We start from the raw sequence: 18634 nt of genomic DNA, 5'->3' as shown, positions 1-18634 counted from the left end.
TGGTTGCTGGTGAGTATTTGCTTCACTCATACATATACTCATATATACTCACCAGGAACCACATACCACACAACAGAACCACTAACCCAGGAACCTATCCTTGCAACAAAGCCCGTTGCCAACTGTGTCCACATATCTATGCAGGGGACACCATCACAGGGCCTAACAACATCAGCCACACTATCAGAGGCTCGTTCTCCTGCACATCTACCAATGTGATATATGCCATCATGTGCCAGCAATGCCCCTCTGCCATGTACATTGGTCAAACTGGACAGTCTCTACGTAAAAGTATAAATGGACACAAATCAGATGTCAAGAATTATAATATTCATAAACCAGTCGGAGAACACTTCAATCTCTCTGGTCACGCGATTACAGACATGAAAGTTGCGATATTACAACAAAAAAACTTCAAAACCAGACTCCAGCGAGAGACTGTTGAATTGGAATTCATTTGCAAATTGGATACAATTAACTTAGGCTTGAATAGAGAATGGGAGTGGCTAAGTCATTGTGCAAGGTAACCTATTTCCCCTTGTTTTTTCCTACCCCCCCCAGACGTTCTTGTTAAACCCTGGATTTGTGCTGGAAATAACCCACCTTGATTATCATACACATTGTAAGGAGAGCGATCACCTTTGATAAGCTATTACCAGCAGGAGAGTGGGGTGGGGGGAGAGAAAATGTTTTGTAGTGGTAAACACCCATTTTTTCATGCTGTGTGTAAAAAAATCTTCTATACTTTCCACAATATGCATCCGATGAAGTGAGCTGTAGCTCATGAAAGCTTATGCTCAAATAAAGTGGTTAATCTCTAAGGTGCCACAAGTACTCCTTTTCTTTTTGCGAATACAGACTAACACGGCTGTTACTCTGATACATATAAAAGAAACAGATGCACAGAAGAGAGAGAATCTTTACTCAGCTATGAACTTTCTCGTTATAACAGTAAGTTACAATCTCCTTCTCTGCAGGCCCAGGTTGCCAAATCTTCCCTTTACACTTCCACAGATCCTCAGAACAAACTCATTTCTTCTTCCAAAATTTTCTGTAATCGTCCAAATTAAACTCATCATCCAACACTTCCTCCTGTTTGCTCTTAAGCCTTCTGGGATCGCGTTTCCGTAACCTCGCTCTTCTTTCGGCCTCAGAAAGAGTGTTGATGTCTACAGGCATCTGGAGGGCAACAAAAATTAATAATCAGACAAAGGCATCTTATTCAAATGCCTCACTGTTCAAAAGGAGAGAGATGGGATATTGTTGTGCAGAGGAGTTTGCCGCAAAATAAAAATCCCAATAGAGGTTAATCAAATAGGAATCATTTTATTGATCACGATTTTCTTACTGACTGCTGGGGTTTCACTGGTTTGGGGGCAGATGCAGAAGTTATTCTGCATTGATCTGTTATTCTGAGGATGTATGATGTAGTAGCGAAAGGTCAGCAGAACACAAACATCTAACCTTCCAAACAGGGGTTGACTGGGCAATGGCAAAAGTAATGTGGCATGTAGAGGTTGCAGTTATTAGTACTGTGCAAAATAAGCTGAAAAAAATAATAAGTGGAGGAGGGATTGGGTTTCTTTTCAATTAGGAAGATTGCATTTTTAAGTGGATTTATTACTGGAGAAAAGTGTTGGGAAAACAGCTCTGTGGAATGTAGTCCTGTGCTTATCCACACTAGAGATACAGCACTGGCTTCCTCTCACCACACCAGCCATGGTGCATCAACCCCAACTTGAATGGACCATGTCTAGGCATGCAATGATCATTCAATTTGACTCATTCAGTACTAGGCCAATAAGAACCATTTGTGGTGGTGGGTTTTGTGCTGTGGACACCTACCCACTGGGAGCTGACCCAAGACCCACTAAACTCGTACGTAAGATCCATCAGATGGCAATGACTTTCAGTTACGGGACTGGTTTTATGCTGGTGATCTCAAGGTGAAAGGCATTTTATCCCATTATTAATCCCCATAGCCATCCAGACTCTGACCCATCTGCTCTTGTATTCAAGTGACTTTCCAAGGGGTAAAGGGGTTTGGTTCCTGGAATCACCACATTCCCCCCCAAAAGGCCTGTATCTCAAAGACCTGTCTTTGGCCAGAGGAGGCTGAGATCAGCAGGAAGGAGGGGGTCAGGGGTTGCCTGAGAAATGCCTGGAGCTTGAGGTGGCTTCTGAACTATAACCACACAATGCACCCAGACAGGACATCCATTACATTTCTAGGGTAGGGGGGATTTCAGCCCCATATTCTTATAAAGGGGTGAGGGGAAATTAAAAAATTCTGAAGATTAGCCCCCTCCATCTTCTGTAATCCATCTGAAGGGAAGGCGGGGAAGGGAGCCCACTTCATCATTCAGGCCAACACCTGGAGCAATGTTAACAGGCTCTAAAGGGAGATGCACACTGCCCTCAATGAGCAGGGATTAATGAATGTAACTGGGCCGTCTGAGGGAGGAAGCGTCTGGGGAAGCAAACTAGGAAGAAACTGGGATAGAGCTGAACACAACTTTCCAAAAATCCAATGCGATTGCTAATTAGTACTACTTCTACAGCTTCACAAAGTGTCTATGATGTAGGAACACTGGAACAGCCACCCCAACAGTATCTAATGATCCATCTAGCCTTATGTCCTGTTAAATAGATGACCATTAAAAATACTGGTGGCTCTGCCTCCTTGGAGGAACTTAATTGAACCTCATGTTTCAGGATAAGGAGACAACTCTGCCCCCGGACAAATGCATTTGGAGGTTTATCACCTTTCTCTACAGCATCAAAGTGGTCCATCCAGTCTAATACCCTGATCACAATGGTCTGATCCAATATGGCAAATCCTATGTACTCATCAGTGACCGACACAGGATGCGTCAGAGGAAATTGTAACTCCACCCCTCTCGTTACGCACCTACTTGGGCAATACTCAATACAACCTCCATCCCAGCAGTTCTATTAAAAATTAGATTTTGCTCAATTTCTTACTGTAATGATCCGCCTTGGCTCCTTATAGCGGATGTGAATAGCAGATCCATCAGGCCTGACCAAGAGCACGGGGTAGGACCTGCCGTACGTCTGCCTCTGAATGCGGGCAATGGACGTCCTGTTGGAGTTATATTGGCTGAGGGATGTATGCAGATGGCAAGCAATGGGGAGTAACCTGTGCATGGCATCCTGACGCAACAAACTAAGAGGAATTAAAACAGGGCAGGGTTAGTTATTCTTCCCCTCCATTCCACAGGGATGCAGAGGAAAAGATAGTCAAGTTCAGTAGACCAACATACATGATTAGGGCCCAACCAAATTCACAGTCCATTTTGGTCAATTGCATGGCCAGAAGGTTTAAAATTGGTCAATTTCGCTATTTCAGCTGTTTAGATCTGAAATTTCAGGGCCTTGTAACTAGGGGGGTCCCTACCCAAAAGATGATCGGGGGGAGGGGAGGGTGTCAGGGGATTGCCACCCTCACTTCTGTGATGCCTTCACAGCTGGGCAGCAGCCCTGGAGCTTCCTACAGCAGGGGGAAGAGGCTCCCGGAGTTGGAGGTGAATCTGATCTCCCTGTGCTGCTGGGAGTGCCCTGCCGGGGGCTCCTAGCTGCTAGCCCCAGCCAGTGGCGGATAAACGCATGGGCACTCCGGGGGCAGAAGCCCCACAGCCAGGCACCCTGAGGGGCAGAAGCCTTAAGCTTGGCTCTGTACAACCCTCACTTCTGCGCTGCCACTGGAGGTAGGTCTGATCTCCCCACCAAGAGCGGCCATGCAGGGGAAGGACGAGTCCTGTCCTTCCCCAGCTCAGCCCGGACTAGCAGCTAGGAGCTCCCAGCAGCATGGGAAGATCAGATTTCACAGGGAAGGGCTTATTTCTTGTTCCTTGACATGTTTTTCATAGCTGTGAAACTGGTAGGGCCTTATACATGACACCATGTCACAGAACATGGACTAGAGACGGAAGAGATTTATAGTCCTCCAGCCAGGATACTTTTAAATGTCCCAAGCAAAGAAGCTTCCACCACAACCCTGGTAATATTAACGATGATGAGCATTTACATAACATTTACCTTCAAAGTGGTTTACAAATATTAAGTAATTATATTAACAACAACGATATTTTTGCTTATACAACAATTTTACACAGGACCTAAGGCATTTTTCAAAGGAAAGCAAATGCTTAATGGAGAAAACAACCATCAAGGAAATTGAACCACACAGTATTTAAGTGGCTTGGGAGGATTAGAACTCCATGCCAGGATTAGAACTCAAGTTCTGTGCACAGATGAACAGGCCAAGCCCCTCTTTCATATCCCACAATCAGACAGATCTCATCTGCAAATCCTTGGTCCTGTAGTACAGCCTGGCATTTTAACAAATCAGTTTTTCTTTCTTCAAATAAATAAGTCATTTGTTGATGATCGGCCTCCAGGACAGATTGCACTAGGCTAATTTATATCATGTGACTAGAATTCACAGGGCCTTGGATCACCAATCTTCACAGAAAAGCAAAGTGGAATAGTGTAAACAGCAAAAATAGGAGAGTACAGACAGGCAAGGAAAATGGTTAGAGCCATGGAAAATCTTCCTCATTAAAAGGAAGTGTAAAGATCAGGACTTTTTCGTTTAGAGAGAAGAGGAGCATGAGGGGCACAATAGATTTGGTTTCACTGGTCCTGGTCATGGAACTCTTAACTCAAGTGAACAATACCACTGTGACATTCCCCAGAGTGCAATCTGGACTGCTGTGTTCCCTTAGTTCTCCAGCCTGGCATGCCTTTTATACCGTTTTGCTGATGAACAGCAGCCCCTGTAGGCTCTCCTCACTCTCAGCCACCAGCATGCAAAGTCACCCCCAGCTGAATACATGAATGCTATACCCAGCCATCCATGAATTACATAGAGGAGGACACGATGCATACCCTTCAGCCCCAACCTTGCTCCCCAAAAATGTGCATCTTATACTGTTCAGGATCCTCCTGGCCAGTATAAGCTCATAGATAGATATTCATTACCCATTGTTGGAGTGAAGACTAGGCACTAGGCTTGCTGACCTAAGATTCTCAAAAACAACGAAGAGTCCTTGTGGCACCTTGGCGACTAACAAATTTATTTGGGCATAAGCTTTCGTGGGCTAAAACCCACTTCATCAGATGCAGAGAGTGAAAATACAATACACCCAAACCCCCTCTCCCACCCGAGCCCAGCCATGAGGGTCCCCCCAGCCCACACCCCATCTCCCTCCTTCCCAGAGCCCAGCCATCTGTCCCCTTACCACCCAGCGTTCCAGAAAGAGAAACAGCCTGTTGCTGGTTCCCAGCCAGGCTTGTGTGGAGTTTTCTGAGCGCCACTGTCTTCTTCCCTCAAGGCATACAGGAAATTACAGTTGCTCGGAACCCTCTACTCTCTCCCCCTTCCCCGCCCCATGTCTTCTATGTGCAAACTGGGCTCTGCCAGGTCCAGCGGCCTCTAGTTGCGGCCAGCAGCCTCTAGTTGCGGCCAGCAGCCTCTAGTTGCGGCCAGCAGCCTCTAGTTGCGGCCAGCAGCCTCTAGTTGCGGCCAGCAGCCTCTAGTTGCGGCCAGCAGCCTCTAGTTGCGGCCAGCAGCCTCTAGTTGCGGCCAGCAGCCTCTAGTTGCGGCCAGCAGCCTCTAGTTGCGGCCAGCAGCCTCTAGTTGCGGCCAGCAGCCTCTAGTTGCGGCCAGCAGCCTCTAGTTGCGGCCAGCAGCCTCTAGTTGCGGCCAGCAGCCTCTAGTTGCGGCCAGCAGCCTCTAGTTGCGGCCAGCAGCCTCTAGTTGCGGCCAGCAGCCTCTAGTTGCGGCCAGCAGCCTCTAGTTGCGGCCAGCAGCCTCTAGTTGCGGCCAGCAGCCTCTAGTTGCGGCCAGCAGCCTCTAGTTGCGGCCAGCAGCCTCTAGTTGCGGCCAGCAGCCTCTAGTTGCGGCCAGCAGCCTCTAGTTGCGGCCAGCAGCCTCTAGTTGCGGCCAGCAGCCTCTAGTTGCGGCCAGCAGCCTCTAGTTGCGGCCAGCAGCCTCTAGTTGCGGCCAGCAGCCTCTAGTTGCGGCCAGCAGCCTCTAGTTGCGGCCAGCAGCACTGCAATCCATTTCTTTGGGGTAAGGAAATTATGCGCAAAACCCATTAATTTCTGCAAAATTCGGCATTGCACAATGGCGCAGAATTCCCCCAGGAGTAACATTTCAACCGGATAATAATATTCAGCAGATTATGAGTTTTCAAATGATACCTCACAAGGCATACTTTGTACAAAATATAACAAATGGTGAACATGGGGTACAGGGTGTCAACGCCTGATTTCACTGGGGCAATCTGGGCAATAAGGGCTGGAGGATCAGATCCTGTCTTAACGAGAATAACGACAAACTTTATTCGTGGTCATAAAGGGTCTGATCTTTTGAGGTACTGAGTACCTACTGAAGAGATAGCCCATTTATTCAATCAAAATTAACACCAGGACCAACATCAGCCAGCCCTTTAGGCAAGTCACAGTATTTGAATGTAAAGCTTACCCCAGAGTCCTGCTTACTGCTGACATCCTGCTCTTAGGTAAAACCACAGAAGTCCAAGGAACCAGTTCAACGAGGGCTGTGCCTGGAATACTGGATTTAATTGCTGCATGAAACTATTCCATAAAGTTCCTCAAGGTAAATGATCCAATCTTACACCACAGCTCTGCACCATACACGTTCTTCTCTTTGTAGGTAACCTAATGACCAAATGGACCAAAAAGAGATGGATCAAGCAAAGCAGCCTTTTCTTGTGACTTTAATCAAATCTCTTCTGAAATTGCCCATTTTTAAAAAAAAAAAAAAAAAACACCTTGAAATTCTGAGGTAGCTAATTAGCATTTTGGAAAGTGCTTTAAAATGACAAATTAGTGTAAAGGAGGATTCTGAGAACTGATGATTTCACCTTCTTTCTCTGCAAAATTATAGCATATGGAGGCTCAAATCAGGCCAATCTGTGCTTTGCGTTCTTTGATCGTTCCAGGTAGTAATGGTGCAACCTGCATTAAAGCAGAAACAGAAGGAAGATATCCAATGTATGACATTTAATTTTCTGCAGCAACATTTCTCATAGTCACTAGCAAGTTCACTTAATTCTTCATCAGATTTTATTATTAAGTCTTAGGAAAATAAGGTAATTCCCAAACACATGTCATCTGGAAACTGGCTAATTTCTAGAAGCCACTGGAGTTGCTTTGCCAAAGGAGAAGGAACTGTTTTCTGACGGCTAACAGATGAGTCACACTGGGACTCTGCAATGGAGCAAACCCATCTGGCTCTGCCTCTCTGATCCCCCAAACCTCCCTCTCCTCCTCTGATCCTGCTCTCCTCCTCTGATGGTGGTTCCCAACAACTCCCATATGCCAAGGATGAGTACAGAGCTCAGAGCTCTGTGTGGCAACACAATACTGGCAGCTGAGAGGAGAGAATGAATGGCAGGAGGAAATTGCTTTGGCAGGGAGGGATCTTTGATGGTGGAGGGGTATCATGTGTCTGGTGAGGGGAAAAGGAGAGGTACCCAAAACATGTACTGTTCCCTTCAGTATCCCAAGGGTTAACACTCTGCTCCATATTTCAGTCTAACTGCACCTGCAGGGTTCCTGATGATCCTGTTATACACCAGGTCTGTCATGTGGGATTACGGGTATAATCACAGGAGGGGAGCAGTATAGCCAGCACACATTTCATACATGGAGGCAATAGGGCCAGGGTCAGAGAAGTAGCAGGATTATGGGGCATAGAGAAAGCTAAGGCAGCAGGTGCAGGGGGCGGGCCATGGAGCACAGGGTGGGCTGAGATAGCTGCATGCAGAAGGGGGCTGAGGTAGCAAGTATAGGGGGCATAGGGCCCTGGGGGGCAGGGGGTGATGTGGCAGGGGAGGGGGGGAATAGCTGTGGAGCACAGAGGAGGCTGAGGTACTGGGTGCAAGGGGGGGACAAGCTGAGGTAGCAGGTGCAGGGGGCATAGGGCCCTGGGGGTGATGTAGCAGGGTAGTGGGGTGGGGAGACAGGCTGTGGAGCAGAGAGGGGGCTAAGGTAGCAGGTCAGAAGGCACAGGGCCCTGGGGCACAGGATGCAAGATAGCAGGGGAGAGTGGGGGAAAAACAAGTCAGAGGGCACAGAGGGGGCTGAGGTAGCAGGTCAGGGGGCACATGGCCCTGGGGTGCAGGGGGTGGGGGGAACAGGCCTGGGAGCACAGAGGGGGCTGAGGTAGCAGGTCAGGGGGCACCTCAGCCCCCCCGTGGCCCCCAACCTGCTCGCTCCCCCCTCCCCCCTGCGCCCTAGGGCCCCGTGCCCCCCGGCCTGCTCCCCCCTCCCCCCAGGGCCACGTGACCCCAGCCTGCAGCCCCCCTCCCCCCGCGCCCCAGGGCCCCCCGCCACGGGGGGGGGGGCGCTGAGGTCCTGGGCGCAAGGGCGGTGGGGGGGGGGGGAAGCTGAGGCAGCAGGTGCAGGGGCCGCAGCGGGGCGGCGGTATCCCGGCGCGGGGGGGCACAGGCCTTACCCCATTGTGAGGCTGCCCGGGAACCCCAGGGGCGAGGCCTGCGGTCTGGGGGGGGGGGGGGGCGAGGTCCCGCGCCCCAGCCAGGAGACGCCCGCCCACCAGCCCCGCGCCGTCACGCCCCCGCCCTCACGGCTGCCCCCTGCCTGAGGGCTTGGCCCCGAGGCCCGCTTCCCGCCACCGTTCCCTGGCCGGCCTGGCAGCGCCCCCCGCGGGCACACGAGCGGCCCCTTCCCTCCGCCGGGCCCGCCCCCAGCCGCGCTCGCTGCCGCCGGCGCCCCGCTCCGCACCGCGGCCCTCGGCGAGGCTCGCGCCCCCTCACGTGACTCACGCCCGGGCTTGGAGAAGTCTCCTGCGCGAGGCCTCCCACCCCAACAACCGCCTTCCCCGACCCGCCCGCCGCCGTCATCAGCACGCGCCGTCTCCAGAGACGCGGAGCGCGCCGCCGGCCCGCCCACGTGGGGGGAGAGAGAGCGAGAGAGAGAGAGAGAGAGAGAGCGCGGGCGGGCGGGGTCGCGCGCAGAAGGTTCGTGGGGGCTTCCCCCTAGCAGGAGGCCCCCTGGCCCGGCCCGGCCCGGCTTCTCCCATGAGTTGGCGCCGCCTGTGCGGCGTGGCAGTGGCGGGTGAGTTCAGGGGAGAGGGCCCCGGTTCCTCCTCCCCAGCGCCCCCCATGCAGCCCCCGCCTTCCTCCCCCCCAGCCCCCCCCGCCTTCCTCCCCCCAGCGCCCCCCATGCAGCCCCCGCCTTCCTCCCCCCCAGCCCCCGCCTTCCTCCCCCTCTACAGCCCCAGCCCCCGCCTTCCTCCCCCCAGCTCCCTTCCCCCAGCCCCCGCCTTCCTCCCCCTCTACAGCCCCAGCCCCCCCGCCCCGCCTTCCTCCCCCCAGCTCCCTTCCCCCAGCCCCCGCCTTCCTCCCCCTCTACAGCCCCAGCCCCCCCGCCCCGCCTTCTTCCCCCCTCTACAGCCCCAGCCCCCGCCTTCCTCCCCCCAGCGCCCCCCATGCAGCCCCCGCCTTCCTCCCCCCCAGCCCCCGCCTTCCTCCCCCCAGCTCCCTTCCCCCAGCCCCCGCCTTCCTCCCCCTCTACAGCCCCAGCCCCCCCGCCCCGCCTTCCTCCCCCCAGCTCCCTTCCCCCAGCCCCCGCCTTCCTCCCCCTCTACAGCCCCAGCCCCCGCCTTCCTCCCCCCAGCTCCCTTCCCCCAGCCCCCGCCTTCCTTCCCCTCTACAGCCCCAGCCCCCCCGCCCCGCCTTCCTCCCCCCAGCTCCCTTCCCCCAGCCCCCGCCTTCCTCCCCCTCTACAGCCCCAGCCCCCGCCTTCCTCCCCCCAGCTCCCTTCCCCCAGCCCCCGCCTTCCTCCCCCTCTACAGCCCCAGCCCCCCCGCCCCGCCTTCCTCCCCCCAGCTCCCTTCCCCCAGCCCCCGCCTTCCTCCCCCTCTACAGCCCCAGCCCCCGCCTTCCTCCCCCCAGCTCCCTTCCCCCAGCCCCCGCCTTCCTTCCCCTCTACAGCCCCAGCCCCCCCGCCCCGCCTTCCTCCCCCCAGCTCCCTTCCCCCAGCCCCCGCCTTCCTCCCCCCCAGCCCCCGCCTTCCTCCCCCTCTACAGCCCCAGCCCCCGCCTTCCTCCCCCCAGCTCCCTTCCCCCAGCCCCCGCCTTCCTCCCCCTCTACAGCCCCAGCCCCCCCGCCCCGCCTTCCTCCCCCCAGCTCCCTTCCCCCAGCCCCCGCCTTCCTCCCCCTCTACAGCCCCAGCCCCCGCCTTCCTCCCCCCAGCTCCCTTCCCCCAGCCCCCGCCTTCCTTCCCCTCTACAGCCCCAGCCCCCCCGCCCCGCCTTCCTCCCCCCAGCTCCCTTCCCCCAGCCCCCGCCTTCCTCCCCCCCAGCCCCCGCCTTCCTCCCCCTCTACAGCCCCAGCCCCCGCCTTCCTCCCCCCAGCTCCCTTCCCCCAGCCCCCGCCTTCCTCCCCCTCTACAGCCCCAGCCCCCCCGCCCCGCCTTCCTCCCCCCAGCTCCCTTCCCCCAGCCCCCGCCTTCCTCCCTGACAGCCCCAGCGCCCCCCCAGCCCCTGCCTTCCTCCCCCTCTACAGCCCCAGCCCCACCCGCCCCCGCCTTCCTCCCCCTCTACAGCCCCAGCCCCCGCCTTCCTCCCCCCAGCCCCCGCCTTCTTTCTCCTCTACAGCCCCAGCCCCCGCCTTCCTCCCCCCAGCTCCCTTCCCCCAGCCCCCGCCTTCCTCCCCCTCTACATCCCCAGCCCCCCCGCCCCGCCTTCCTCCCCCCAGCTCCCTTCCCCCAGCCCCCGCCTTCCTCCCTGACAGCCCCAGCGCCCCCCATGCAGCCCCAGCGCCCCCCCAGCCCCCGCCTTCCTCCCCCTCTACAGCCCCAGCCCCCGTCTTCCTCCCCCCAGCTCCCTTCCCCCAGCCCCCGCCTTCCTCCTCCTCTACAGCTCCAGCCCCCCGCCCTGCCTTTCTCCCCCCAGCTCCCTTCCCCCAGCCCCCGCCTTCCTCCTCCTCTACAGCCCCAGCCCCCCCGCCCCGCCTTTCTCCCCCCGCTCCCTTCCCCCAGCCCCCGCCTTCCTCCTCCTCTACAGCCCCAGCCCCCCCGCCCTGCCTTTCTCCCCCCAGCTCCCTTCCCCCAGCCCCCGCCTTCCTCCTCCTCTACAGCCCCAGCCCCCCCGCCCCGCCTTCCTCCCCCCAGCTCCCTTCCCCCAGCCCCCGCCTTCCTCCCCCCAGCTCCCTTCCCCCAGCCCCCGCCTTCCTCCCTGACAGCCCCAGCGCCCCCCATGCAGCCCCAGCGCCCCCCCAACCCCCGCCTTCCTCCCCCTACAACCCCAGTGCCCCCGCAGCTCCCTTCCCGCAGTCCCCGCCTTCCTCCCCCCTACAGCCCCAGTTCCCACGCAGCTCCCTTCCCCCGCCTTCCTCCTTCCCTACAGCCCTAGCTCCCTTCCCCCAGCCCCCGCAATACAGCCCCATCCCTCGTGCTCCCCTCCCCAGTACAGCTCAGCCCCTATGTGCATCCCGCAAAACAGTCCCATCCCTAGTGCTTCCCCCCAGCTCCCCTTCCCACAGCCCCCATACCACTACCACCTCCTCCTCCTCCTCATGTTCCTATTTAGCTCCAGAAAATGTTCCTGGCTTTATTGATTTTGTTCTGGATGTCCTGGTTTGTTCTACCGACCTCTGGTGTCTGTGCCTTGTTGTGGTGGGACAGCTTGTGTGCTCTAATGATCCCCAGAGTCTGTGTCGGTGGGGGCTTTTTGCTCCTGGTAGGTTCAACCATGCCGAATTGGTCTGTGGGGGAGGGCTGGACCAAAAAAATAAAACAACACCCTGGTCCTCTAGGTTGGGGATTAGGCAAAGGGCTAACAACCCTGTCCCCATAAAAAACAAAATATGTTTCGGAAACAGCACCGGAGAAATCGACCATTACTGTGTGTGACGGCCTTCAGGAGTGAATGACCTGTATGACTGCCGGTGGTGAAAGCCGAAAGGAAGCCACTGGCATGAAGACTGAAGTGCTCAACACCAAGACAAAAACCAAACTTGGTTTTTGGAATGTGCAGACAATGTATGAAACAGGGAAGCTAGCTCAGGTCACAGCAGAGATGAGACGCTGGGTGTCAGCGAGAGCAGATGGTCAGGCTCAGAAAGATTAACAGCCTTGTGAGAAACTTTGCTGTTTTCTGGATGGGATGATGGACAACACCATGAGAGTGTTGCCATCCTTTTGAAGAAGGGAGTGAAGCATTCCCTGCTTGAATGGAAATCCATCAGCAGCAGACTTATGAGAGCCAGACTGAAAGGAAACATAATAATATCTCTCTGATTCAGTGCTATGCTCTGACAAATGACAGTGACGAAGAAGTAAAGGACAAATTCTACCTTACGCTAGAGGTGGAGTTAGAGAGAGTACCACACCACGACCTAATTATCATCGTGGGAGACCTGAATGCCAGTGTGGGTAAGGACAGCACAAACGATGACAGAGCAATGGGAAGACATGGGTGTGGCACCATGAATGCAAATGGAGAAAGGCTTATTGATTTCAGTAATATGAACAATCTAGTCATCGGTGGAGCCCTATTTGAACATGGTGAAAGTCACAAACTGATGTGGTGGTCTCCAAATGGCAGAGATAAGAATCAGATTGACCATATCGCAAAAAGAAAAGGAGTACTTGTGGCACCTTAGAGACTAACCAATTTATTTGAGCATAAGCTTTCGTGAACTACAGCTCACTTCATCGGATGCATACTGTGGAAAGCACAGAAGATATTTTTATACACACAAACCATGAAAAAATGGGTGTTTACCACTACAAAAGGTTTTCTCTCCCCCTGCCCCACTCTCCTGCTGGTAATAGCTTATCTAAAGTGATCACTCTCCTTACAGTGTGTATGATAATCAAGTTGGGCCATTTCCAGCACAAATCTAGGGTTTAACAAGAACATCTGGGGGGGGGGGTAGGAAAAAACAAGGGGAAATAGGTTACCTTGCATAATGACTTAGCCACTCCCAGTCTCTATTCAAGCCTAAGTTAATTGTGTCCAATTTGCAAATGAATTCCAATTCAACAGTCTCTCGCTGGAGTCTGGTTTTGAAGTTTTTTTGTTGTAATATCGCAACTTTCATGTCTGTAATCACGTGACCAGAGAGATTGAAGTGTTCTCCGACTGGTTTATGAATGTTATAATTCTTGATCTGATTTGTGTCCATTTATTCTTTTACATAGAGACTGTCCAGTTTGACCAATGTACATGGCAGAGGGGCATTGCTGGCACATGATGGCATATATCACATTGGTAGATGTGCAGGTGAACGAGCCTCTGATAGTGTGGCTGATGTTGTTAGGCCCTGTGATGGTGTCCCCTGAATAGATATGTGGGCGCAGTTGGCAACGGGCTTTGTTGCAAGGATAGGTTCCTGGGTTAGTGGTTCTGTTGTGTGGTGTGTGGTTGCTGGTGAGTATTTGCTTCAGGTTGGGGGGCTGTCTGTAGGCAAAGACTGGCCTGTCTCCCAAGATTTGTGAGAGTGTTGGGCCATCCTTCAGGATAGGTTGTAGATCCTTAATAATGCGTTGGAGGGGTTTTAGTTGGGGGCTGAAGGTGATGGCTAGTGGCGTTCTGTTATTTTCTTTGTTAGGCCTGTCCTATAGTAGGTGACTTCTGGGAACTCTTCTAGCTCTATCAAACCGTTTCTTCACTTCCGCAGGTGGGTACTGTAGTTGTAAGAATGCTTGATAGAGATCTTGTAGGTGTTTGTCTCTGTCTGAGGGGTTGGAGCAAATGCGGTTGTATCGCAGAGCTTGGCTGTAGACAATGGAACGTGTGGTGTGGTCAGGGTGAAAGCTGGAGGCATGTAGGTAGGAATAGCGGTCAGTAGGTTTCCAGTATAGGGTGGTGTTTGTGACCATTGTTTATTAGCACCGCAGTGTCCAGGAAGTGGATCTCTTGTGTGGACTGGACCAGGCTGAGGTTGATGGTGGGAGGGAAATTGTTGAAATCATGGTGGAATTCCTCAAGGGCTTCTTTTCCATGGGTCCAGATGATGAAGATGTCATCAATGTAGCGCAAGTAGAGTAGGGGTGTTAGGGGACGAGAGCTGAGGAAGCGTTGTTCTAAGTCAGCCATAAAAATGTTGGCATACTGTGGGGCCATGCGGGTACCCATAGCAGTGCCGCTGATTTGAAGGTATACATTGTCCCCAAATGTAAAATAGTTATGGGTGAGGACAAAGTCATAAAGTTCAGCCACCAGGTTGGCCGTTATATTATCGGGGATAGTGTTCTTGACGGCTTGTAGTCCATCTTTGTGTGGAATGTTGGTGTAGAGGGCTTCTACATCCATAGTGGCCAGGAAGGTGTTATCAGGAAGATCACTGATGGATTGTAGTTTCCTCAGGAAGTCAGTGGTGTCTCGAAGATAGCTGGGAGTGCTGGTAGCATACGGCCTGAGGAGGGAGTCTACATAGCCAGACAATCCTTCTGTCAGGGTGCCAATGCCTGAGATGATGGGGGCCCCCAGGATTTCCAGGTTTATGGATCTTGGGTAGTAGATAGAATATCCCTGGTCGGGGTTCTAGGGGTGTGTCTGTACGGTTTTGATCTTGTGTTTACCAGCAGGAGAGTGGTGTGGGGGGAGAGAGAACCTTTTGTAGTGGTAAACACCCATTTTTTCATGGTTTGTGTGTATAAAAAGATCGTCTGTACTTTCCGCAGTATGCATCCGATGAAGTGAGCTGTAGCTCACGAAAGCTTATGCTCAAATAAATTGGTTAGTCTCTAAGGTGCCACAAGTACTCCTTTTCTTTTTGCGAATACAGACTAACACGGCTGTTACTCTGAAAATTGACCATATCATGATCAATGGCAAATGACAACGCTCACTGGCAGATGTGAAAGTGAGAAGGGGTGCAGCTGTTGGCAGCGACAACCACCTTGTGACAGCCTCCATGAAGCTAAAACTGAGAACTGTGAGTCCACCAAACAAGGGACATAGATGTTATGATATTGAGAAGCTAAAGTCCCTTGAAATACAGAAAGCCTTGGTTCTGCAGTTAAAGAACAGGTTCCAAGCACTTGCAGACCTTGATGAAGAGGAGGGGAGTGCAGATGAGATCAACAAGAAGTGGGACAAAGGAACAGCAATGTATGAACAGAGCTGTGAAGCCTGTCTAGGCTACAGGCAGAAGAAAAGGAAGAAGTGAATCACACCCAGCACATGGAACGCCATGGAAACCAGACGAGCCCTGAAGAAAAAAGTTTTTAGACACAAAATCCCAGAAGCTAAAGGACAAATACCATGAGCCATATAGCAAGGCACACTGGGAGGTCAAATGCCTTGCGAGAGTGGACAAACAGCATTATATTGATAATCTGGCAACACAAGCAGAGGATGCAGCTGCTCGTGGTGAACAAGAAACCATCTATAAAATGATGCAGCTTATCAGTGGTAAACAGCAGACACCAACCAACAAGCACTCTCATCAGGAACAAACAAGGACACCTACTAACAACCGAAAAAGAACAAGAAATGCGCTGGACATAGCATTTCAAAGAATTGCTGAACAGGGAGCCACCTAAAGAGGAAGCAAACATCCAGGAGGCAGAATAAGATCTTGATATCAACACATACACCCCACTAAGGAAGAGATCATTCAAGCCATCAAATCCTTATAAAACAGGAAAGCTCGTGGCAAGGATAACTTGAATGCAGAATTGTTCAAGGTAAATCCTAAAGTAGCAGCATCTATCCTGGCCCCTCTATTTACATCAATCTGGGAAAGGGGAAAAGTGCCAGAGAAGTGGACCAATGGGGTTATAGTGAAGATACCAAAGAAAGGAACTCTGTGATTGTAATAACTGGCATGGTATCACACTTTGCTTGGCACACATAAAAGTATTGTGTAAGATCATAGTTCAGCGTATATCAGAGGCAGTTGATAGTGTTCTCAAAAAAGAGCAAGCTGGTTTTCGGAAAGGGCATGGATGCACAGACCAGATCATAATAGAACAGTGCTTAGAATGGCAATGGCAACTCTACATAAATTTCATAGACTTTGAGAAGGCTTTTGATAGCATTCACAGGACCAGCCTATGGCGTATTCTGCAGGCATATAGAATTCCTTTCCGCATAATCAATGTCATCAAAAGCTTCTATTTCAACTTTATATGCAGTGTTGATCACAGTGAGCTCAGTTTTGAAGTCAAAACAGGAGTATGTCGGCGTGTGTCATGTCTGTAATCCTCTTCAACATTGCCATCGACTTGGTAATGAGGCGTACAACAGAAGACCTGCCAAGAGGCATTAAATGGACACTCTTCTCATCCCTTGAAGATCTGGACTTTGCAGATGATGCCGGTCTCCTATCACATACCCAGTGCCATATGCAAGAAAAAACAACTCAACTCAATGCACTCAGCCAGCAAATTGGACTGAAAATCATCCGTAATAAGACAGATCACAGATCTTACCTCGCCATTACCAGTGTGGATAGAGGATTATGTTCTCACCAGTGTAGAAACATTCACATACTTGCACAGCACCATCAGCCAGGATGGTGGAACAAGCCAGGACACCCGGAACAAAATCAATAAAATCCCATAACTCTCCTCCCTCAATATAGGCCTCTCCCCAGGGCTCCCCTCAGCCCCAATACTTCCCCTCCCACAATACAGCCCCATTCCCAGATCCCTTCCCTGAGCCCCTGTTTGCCTCCCCAAATACAGCCCAATCCCAACGCTCCCCCCAGCCCTGTACCTCTCGTCTCCCAATAGCCCATTCCCAGTGCTCCCCCCCCCCCCAGCTCCCCTTCCCACAGCCTCCTTCTGGCGCTAGCTGTCCCTCCCATCCCCCAATATAGATCCATCTGTAATACTCCCTCTCCTGCACAGGTTCCCCTCCCACAGCCCCCCCATGCCTCCCTCTCCCCAGCATTTGCCCCTAGCTTCCTGACCCGTGCACCCTCACTCCCACAGTCCCCCGTATTCTCCTCCAACAATACAGCCCCATCCTCCGTGCTTCTCCCCGAGCTTCCTGCTTGAGCTCCCTTTCCACATGCACTCCAGCTCCTCTCAGCCCCCTGCCCCTTTTCCACAGGCTCCCCCTCTCCCTGCCTCTCCTTTCCTATCCCACCCTCTGGCTGCAGGGAGAACTATCTCTCACATTTGTCATAGTACAGGCTATGACATTTTAAATATCTCTGACAGTTTCTGCCCCAAAGCCCTTTGCATGCTGGGCGTGCGTGATGCCAAACTCAGTGTGGGGCTAGTCGCCACCACAGCCCTCTACTTGGTATGGCAATTTCCTACTGTGCTGATGCACTTTTGACACCTGAGCAATAGTGTTGAAGTGAAGGAGAATCCCCTATGCTCCAACCCCCAAAATGCAGTCTCCCCTAGAAGGGAAATTTGGTCTCTGTTTAGCTGTACGTAGAAAAAACACCCAATAATACAGCTCAGGGAGTGAAAAGCAGCAGCATGTCTAATTAAAACTGTAGGGAGAGGCAAAATGGAAATGCCCATCTGGAATCATGATGGTAGGATCACAGTCTTGCACTTACAAAAACTGCCCTGGATTCTTTTAATGACTCCAGGAGGTCAGGGACTTGGCTTTGCACCAAGTCCTGTATGTTGTTAGCAGGGTCATCGGTTGCAGCATAAGGAGCCCAAAATCCCTGGCCCGGCAAGCTCTGTGTCCCCTCTGAGTGAGAATTCCTTTTTACAGGGTTATACAGAACCAGCTTATAGTTTTTGTGTTGCATTCATGTTCAGAATAGAAATGAAACCACTTAAACGTCTTGGGCCACTGAAGAAACTTTCCTTCACATTCTTGCCATTCATGTGAGGAAATTTTCTTGGACCCAGCACATCCTTAACCAGTACAACCCATGAGACTGAACTGTAATGTGCACCTGGGGCCCCCACTGAGTTAATGATCTCTGCATTCAAAAACAGAGTTTGTGACCTGCGTAATAGTTTACCAGATAAGCAGGGCCGGCTCCAGGCGCCTGCTTTCCAAGCAGGTGCTTGGGGCGGCAATTAGAATGCGGCGGCAGCCCGTGTCCCGTGGCGTCCCGTGTCCCGCCGCGGCAATTCGGCGGCAGCTCCTTGGGGCGGTAAAATTGCTAGAGCTGCCCCTGCAGATAAGACATTTTAATATAACCCAATGTATCTGCCACCAACGCATGCTTTAAAGATGAGTCCCTTGGCACTGACTTGTGCTTTAGAGGAAACCAATGTATTTCCTAGTGGGGTTGTAAACCTTTTTATCCTTTTGCAGCAAACATTAAACCCTGTGTCATGTTAAACTCTTCATGTGTTTCTCTGTTTGAATAAATTGCAAAAAATGTCGGGGACTTAATATAGGGATGGAACAGATGTCCTGACTCTGTCTGTGACATTGAGGGGAGGAAGGTTGTATTGTTGTGGGACTGGGGGGTGGGTGGGTGAGTAATATTGTTCCAGTTTATTTCTATTGGAGAAAGTAGGCTGCTTATATTGAGGGTTTTTTTAGAGCTCACCCCTTTGGTTTTGACCCATTTAGGAACTGGCTTCGTTGGCAGGAGGTCTAGAGAGTAAATGATCTTCTAATTTTGAAGGGATTTTGAATTATTGCAGAGGAAGATGACTTTTTCCCCCCTCCTCA

General features: G+C 52.4%; 2 protein-coding genes across 6 annotated transcripts in view; one reads left to right on the top strand and one right to left on the bottom strand.

Annotated features, from left to right (window-relative positions):
- Positions 1-901: 901 nt before the first annotated feature.
- MRPL55 (mitochondrial ribosomal protein L55) lies at positions 902-8959 on the bottom strand. 4 transcript variants are annotated; one of them, XM_048837397.2, is made up of 5 exons: positions 8838-8959; positions 6822-7008; positions 6512-6708; positions 2986-3187; positions 902-1179 (listed from the first exon to the last, which is right to left on the bottom strand). In XM_048837397.2, exons 3-5 carry the CDS (start codon positions 6535-6537, stop codon positions 1030-1032), a joined length of 378 nt encoding a protein of 125 aa, XP_048693354.1. In that variant the 5' UTR covers positions 6538-6708; positions 6822-7008; positions 8838-8959; the 3' UTR covers positions 902-1029. The 4 variants fall into 4 exon arrangements, with proteins under 4 accessions (XP_048693354.1, XP_048693350.1, XP_048693352.1 ...); XM_048837393.2 differs by having other exon boundaries at positions 6915-7008; XM_048837395.2 differs by having other exon boundaries at positions 6915-7008; positions 8797-8883.
- A 5-nt stretch (positions 8960-8964) lies between these two features.
- Positions 8965-18634, top strand: part of GUK1 (guanylate kinase 1) — a 50559-nt gene continuing 40889 nt past the window's right edge. For both annotated transcript variants that reach the window (XR_007354867.2, XM_048837390.2), the window contains exon 1: positions 8965-9129. Coding sequence is in view for 1 of the 2 variants with exons in the window: in XM_048837390.2 (XP_048693347.2) it covers positions 9093-9129 (37 nt within the window). In the remaining variant the exon portion in view is untranslated. The remainder of the gene's footprint in view (positions 9130-18634) is intronic.

The sequence above is a fragment of the Caretta caretta genome, chromosome 2, assembly GCF_965140235.1.
Source record: "Caretta caretta isolate rCarCar2 chromosome 2, rCarCar1.hap1, whole genome shotgun sequence".
NCBI lineage: Eukaryota > Metazoa > Chordata > Testudines > Cheloniidae > Caretta > Caretta caretta.
Note: the sequence above shows the minus strand (reverse complement) of the source record. Positions and strands in the feature narration are given on the sequence as shown.

Bases quoted from the DNA above. Each gene is read 5' to 3' on its own strand.
- MRPL55 (XM_048837397.2), bottom strand. From the start codon at position 6,537: ATGTCAGCAGTAAGCAGGACTCTGGG. The intron at 3,188-6,511 runs GTAAGCTTTACA...AATTCCTCTTAG, and splicing joins GCAGTAAGCAGGACTCTGGG to TTTGTTGCGTCAGGATGCCA. The intron at 1,180-2,985 runs GTAAGAAATTGA...GTTGCCCTCCAG, and splicing joins AGCCAAGGCGGATCATTACA to ATGCCTGTAGACATCAACAC.